Source organism: Astatotilapia calliptera, chromosome 7 (assembly GCF_900246225.1).
Source record: "Astatotilapia calliptera chromosome 7, fAstCal1.2, whole genome shotgun sequence".
In the NCBI taxonomy this organism is placed as follows: domain Eukaryota; kingdom Metazoa; phylum Chordata; class Actinopteri; order Cichliformes; family Cichlidae; genus Astatotilapia; species Astatotilapia calliptera.
In genome coordinates, this window is record NC_039308.1 from 32,249,701 (window position 1) to 32,256,028 (window position 6,328).

The 6,328-nt window shown below is 41.8% G+C and overlaps 1 protein-coding gene across 1 annotated transcript in view; it reads right to left on the reverse strand.

Annotated features, from left to right (window-relative positions):
- Nucleotides 1–187: 187 nt before the first annotated feature.
- Nucleotides 188–6,328, reverse strand: part of niban2a (niban apoptosis regulator 2a) — a 31,397-nt gene continuing 25,256 nt past the window's right edge. Inside the window, exons 7-14 of the mRNA XM_026174376.1 lie at nucleotides 6,221–6,325; nucleotides 5,969–6,131; nucleotides 4,800–4,987; nucleotides 4,516–4,671; nucleotides 4,169–4,282; nucleotides 3,755–3,862; nucleotides 2,737–2,848; nucleotides 188–2,637 (exon numbers count right to left, since the gene is read on the reverse strand). Of these exons, the coding sequence (XP_026030161.1) occupies nucleotides 1,751–2,637; nucleotides 2,737–2,848; nucleotides 3,755–3,862; nucleotides 4,169–4,282; nucleotides 4,516–4,671; nucleotides 4,800–4,987; nucleotides 5,969–6,131; nucleotides 6,221–6,325 (1,833 nt within the window). The 3' untranslated portion in view covers nucleotides 188–1,750. The remainder of the gene's footprint in view (nucleotides 2,638–2,736; nucleotides 2,849–3,754; nucleotides 3,863–4,168; nucleotides 4,283–4,515; nucleotides 4,672–4,799; nucleotides 4,988–5,968; nucleotides 6,132–6,220; nucleotides 6,326–6,328) is intronic.

Genomic DNA, 6,328 nt, shown 5'->3' on the forward strand with positions numbered 1-6,328 from the left:
AGTTCCTATCTTTGGTAATATTTTCTTTTAACTGATTAAAAAAATCACTGACACTAAAGGCTTATACAGATTTGTTCAGCTGCTTTATTTACTGTTGCATATCAATAAGATTTTTTTCTGGTGATGGCTTCTTTTTTTTGTCTTTGAAAAAAAGAATAAAGAGATAAAGAATGAAGCCGATAAAGTGTTTTGTGCTTTGTTTGTTTTTTATTCATCCATTTCGATACATATTTTAAGTAAACGTAAGTACAACAAACAGGAAAAAAACTGTTTACACCTGAATGTTATAATCCACACAGGTTTTATAATAAATAAAAACAAGGTAGCCCTCCATTGGAAATAATGAATCTGGGTCCTGACTAGATAAAATGGTTACATTAATATTAAATTAACTGCTCAGGATTTAATGGAAAAATACGACTTGGTCAGTGTCTCACACACAGAAAAGGGCTAAATATGGACACTCTGTAATACATGGACTATCAACCCAATGTCTAATCATTTCTTACCATAGTTAAAAACCCATTTTTCTAATTGCTTTTGCCTCCTTCTACCCTGTTTTCCTTTTTTTTTTTTTTTTTTTTTCAAAGGGAATCGATGGTCTAAAGACAGAAGGTGTTGTCTTTTCGAAAAGTAATGATTGACAATGTGTAAGTTCTGTTGCTCTTATGAATTAAAAAAAAAAAAGTTATTGGGTGTTAAAATGTAAATCGCACGCAGGTCTAACCTTGAGTCTTTCAGTTAGTACATAGCAGGTCTGATCAGGGCAGAATCAGGCAAAAACATTAAATTCAACAACATTCATACTGTTGTGCACATACAGAGCTTCAATTTCCCCCCTTTAGTACCAAATTAACAAGTTCTTTTCATAAAACCACTCATAGAAACTATAAACAAATTATACCCCCCTAAAATAAACGGTTATCTGTAGGGTTGCCAAACAGACTGGAATTAAAACCTATTATCTGTTGTCACATAAAACACAAGCTAAATTTACAGCTTGAGATCACTACAGCAGTGTGTATGATGTTAGATGGATGATTTTAAATAAAAGATGTGATATTTGATGCAAGTGATAATCTAGAATCACTAAAGCCAAGTTTTCCTTCTAATAATCAAGCGGGCTTCCTCCAGAGCTGTTGATGGTTCTTCAAGAAGCTTTATTTTTTAAATGTTTAAAAATAAAAACAAATCCATTGTTTTAAAGTTACTGTAGATGTGTTTAACATTCCCTGCCTGTTTGTACTGAAATGCATTGAAACATAAAGGCCATAAAGTAAACAAATTGCATGCTTGTAAAGTAACATTTTACAAAAAAATAGATAAATACAGATCAGGATGAAGAAGAAAGTATTGCTGTAGCACCCCCTGCTGACCAGATAGAGGCTAAGAACATTAGGCAAGGCTCCGATTACCTGTAGTAAAGTGTAAGTTGTAATTACAAGAGCATTTAATGTTACAGATATTCAAATTATTTCCTGCTATTACAAAAAACAAAAAAACAAAACTTGGATTGGATATGACTTTACTGACACATGCGGAATATGAAGAAAGTCTACACTGACCAGTCACCAAATATACGTGTCAAAAAACTGGAGGACTGGGTTCTGGAGTGTGCAATATCAACAGCAACAAAGAAAAGGCATTTTTAACCCCTTAAATACAATCCATATTCATTCAGCTTCTCAATATTTATGCATGCTGCCATTCATCTCTGCAGGTTTCTCCAGTTTATTCGTGGAATGTCTTCTTATGATAAAACAACCTCCACTTCTACAGGGTCGACTATCTTTTCCTCTCCATTCAGACCATTTGTGATTGGCTGAGGCTCGCTGTCAACTGGTCCCTCGCTGGTGGGTGACTGGAAGCCGCTGTCCTCACGTGAGCTGGAGTCTGTAACCAGTGGTGGGGAGGACTCATTATCTGATTCGGCTGCAGAGATCTCTGTAATCTGTTCACTTTCATCTTCCTGCACTGCTATCTCTAGCTCCTCGATGGCGTTCTGGATGGCTGCTTCCTCCTTATCAACTTCCTGCTTCTTGCTCGCCAACAGCTGCTGGAGGATTGCTTGTGGGGACGTCTTCTCTCCCAGAGACCCCTTTGGAACAGTCTCCACCACAGTGGTGACGTGAGTCACGCCCTCCTCGACCCCATCCTCCACGCTGATGCTGCCAGTGGTCGCCTCTGTTTTGTTGGTGACTTCACTCTGCTCCTTGGACACTGGCACCGCCACCTCAACCACCGGATTAATCAAGTCCCTGATTTCATTCACGCTATCAGGAGACTTGGGGCTGAGGTCCTCTGCTTTTCCCAACTGGTCCTCCTCATTCTCCTCCTCTTTGCTCTCAGCATCCTCCTCAGGGATCAGCTCCACCCCTGGGACCTCCAAGCAGGACTCATAGGGCAGAGGCACCCCGTCCAGCTGTATCATTGACACCACCTGCTTGCGTCTTCTCCCAAAACCCCTTCCTTCATCTGCACTGCTGACAGAGCCCTCCGGCTCATCACCGCCAAATTTGGTGGCCCAGTCCACCTGGGGGTTTTCCCCAAGCAGGTGCAGGTTGGGGTCGCTGTTGGTCAGAATGATGCTGTCCCTGTAGAGGTTATGCCTCCTCTGCACAGCTGCTTCCTTTACAGCTGGACACGGGGGGAAAAGGTAAGGCATGTTATTACTGCAGCTATCCATTGATGCCATCATCATGAAAACTGTTTCTAAATCTTGATCCTGGCCCTTACCCATCATTATGTCTTTGGAGACAGACTGCAGCACCACTTCCTCAAACATATTTTCTATCAACAGAAAACGCGAGAAGTCCTCAAAGATTAGCTCCTTGAAACGAGGCAGCTCCTAAGGAAACAGAATTCAAATAAGACCAGGATGTCGTTTCTAGCACCAATCCTTTTAGTTGGTCAGCAGGTGAGGCTGAAATCATAACTCTCAAAAATGCTCTTTAAATGCATCCTCAACTCTTTTTTTTTCCCCTCATAAAGACGACATTTATGTGCTCCCTGTATCCTTAATGACGAGTCAGTATTTTATCACTAAAGACATCTTTTGATGACCATTGCAGCAGTTTTTGGGATAGTCCAAATGTTTGCAGAAGAGGAGATCCCCCTCTCTAACTTCTAGTAGACAGTCCTTTTGTTCTCTGGTCAGGGCTGAAATATGATTGAAAACTTCTCAGTTCACAAAAAAGCTTCAAGCATTACTCATGGCAAAAGTTCCTTTTAGAAACACGTCTGCCTACTGTGCAGCCATTTAACTACGCTACCTCTTTTTCCACCGACGTGATTCAGTGATTGTCGCTAGTTCTGGTGCCAGTTCAAAACCTGTTCTTTAAGTGATTTATGAGAACTTGTCTTCTAGTTTGGAAACTGAACGCTATTGTGAGACAAAAATTAATCACTGAATTTCTTTTGATAGTCATGGGACTGGTTCTAGATTAGACACAAGCATCATATTGATGAAGTAAATAGGATGGGGAAACAGGATGACAACAGGTTTTTTTCTTTTTGTTTTTTTTCCCTCTGAGTCAATATTTATGCCTTTTTTCCCCCTCAAATGTACATTTGCTGCTTTGGTGATTCATAGGTACTAAATTTTCTACTTTTGCAACCCACTCATATATTGTATGGCATCTTGTGTTTTATTATTTACAGTTTTTATCCTTCAAATCCCATAAATTATATGTAATTATATGTAAGGAAAAGTTTGTAAGACAGTTCATTCACTTTTATTTCAAGTGTTACTCACAGGTGAGCAGGATGGCGCGAGCTGCTGCAGCATGTAGGGGATGATGATCTGCAGCAGAGCCTCCCTGAAGAACTTCTTGCGCACCGTGCTGCTGTCATAGTCATATTTCTGACAGGAAAAACCAGAAACACAAACATAGCTTAGGGACATGAATTACCTTTAGCGATTCAGACCTTTCAACACTTATTCTGTGCTGCTGTAAAATCCTCTCCTCTTTAGACAGTCATCAAATTAACCTGCTTTGAGTTCATTTGAACTTTGATGGACTCAAACATCATTAACACAAACAGGTTTTTCCTGGAATATCTAATCTGAAAACTGTGAGCAATATAAGAATCATTTTTAAATATATATATATATATATGTGTATTTGACCGTCTCCTCTTTTGATCTTTCCATGTGTTCGTGTTTTACCTTGAGAACTCTGTCCTGGCATCTCTGGGTGAGCTTGCACATGTCACTGTCTCCCTGGGCCTCTAACGACTGGTTAAGCAGCTGTTCAAATGTGTACACTGCATTGTCCATTTGCTGTCAAAATGAAATCATTATAAAAAGGTTAGGTGTGCCACAACTCAGATTCAAATTGCATATTCTTTTTTTTGGCCAGCAGGTGGCGGTAGACAATTCAGCAGAGGTAGTGTGGATGCTGCTGTATTATAGCTTACTGAGGAGCAGGGAGTGTTGTCAGAGAGCCTGACAGGAGTGTGTGATTAAAACTAATATTTCCCATCATATTACAGAGGAGGGTTGTTGCATCTTACCTCCCTCATAAGGATCTGAGCCCTGCTGATGAACACAGATGGACTGGAGACGTCGAACCTCTGCTGCAGTCCCTCCAGGTTGAGCTCTTCCACCTTCTCGTAGCAGCTCTGCATTTTCACCGGATGGAAGGCAAGCATTGACAGCCTTTCCATGTTCTGAAAGAAAGAAAGAGAAGAGCAATGTGGTGAGTGCAACTGACCCAAGGAGAGGGAAAGTTAACAACAACTTGGCTGACTTCTGATTTAGGATAACGCAGGTTGGACATGCCTTTTCAGGCACTAACCTCTCCCATTTTTTCTTTGCCCCCTCCGTTGAGTGAGTTCTTGCTTATCTCCACCATCTCCCTGAAGAAAACATCCCTGACCTCGGCAAAACCTCGGCTAGTGGGGTCCATCAGCGCCTCCAAAATAGAGTTGATGTAGGGCTGGATGTTGGTCCGCAGGATCTGCTCTGCTTTTGGCAGCACTAGAGCTGCACAACAGAAGCAATAGAAGGATGGAAGAAGGGGTAAAAAGTAGTTAGTTACTGAAGCTTGTAAACAAGCGACGCATGCTGATGACAAGAAAAACAAAGGTGTGGCACCGACTTCAAATGAGCTGTGCTAGAAAGTCACAACAATATCAGAGATATTATTTGGTCGTTGAAATGGTTGGTATGCATGTGGTGACATTTAAGTAAACACACTAATGCTGCTTCCATGGAAGGGCCACACCTTTTGTTTTTATGGTTTTCTACCCAGTGTAACGCAATGCAACTGCAGATGCTAAAAAATATAAATATAAAAATAGATCATAGCTACAGTTACACCTGATGAAGCCATGCATAAGCCTCACATCCCTTACATAACCCTTTGTTATTTTGCTCAGTTGATTTACAAAGTCAGAAATGGCCTTTGCAGTGCTGGTGAAGGAATGCAGTTCCTCCACTCAGTGGGAGCTCAGTGGGAAATGGTACACACGAAGGAAACAACCAGCCTGCGCCAAAGACCGGGTACTCTGCTGCTTTAGAGCTCAGCACGCCAAGCAATATGTAAGTTACAGTGGGCAAAACAAGCTGTGACAACAATGTGCAAACGCCAGAAGAAGTGGAAAATGCCTGCTAAGGAGGGAGGTTTAGTTACAGAGTTACAGGACCTGTTACTAAATGTCCAAAAAGGGTTTTCAGAATTTTGAGCATGCGGTGATCAGACTAATCACTCCTCTCTGCCAAAACCGCTGATTCAGAGAATCCACAGCTACATGTCACTGAGTCAAATAGTGGGCGAACAATAGAGCACACATCTGTGATCGAGGGGGTTACGTGTCAAGTCACAGCGAGTACCGAGTGAACCATTTTCAACAGCATCCTGCATACACACGAATGAGGATGTAAACTGAGGCAGTGTACGGAAATCTAGCTGGGGTACTTTTTATGTCTGTGGCAGCTGAAACTGGAATATCTTCTTGCTGATACCTCGGATCTTGCTGCTGACATGTTCTTTAGACGTGATGATCTGGTCCATATCGGTTCGCAGCCTGGCGTCTAGTGGGCCTCTCTGGGCCTCGCAGGCTTCAACCAGAGCTTCGTACTGCCCGGTGGTCTGAGTCAACACCTGCTTGTACACGGCATCCGATATCTGGAGGAGTTCAAGAGCATAAATGGATTGCACTGATTGGCTTGTGTGTTTTTTTTACAAGTTTACTGTACAGATTGACAGAAACTCACCAGCATCCAGTTCTTCTGCCTCTGCTGCATCTTCCCCTTCAGGCGAGGGACGATCATGTTTCTTATGTCAGGGTGAAGGGTCTCCATCACCAGATTAGCCAAAATCTG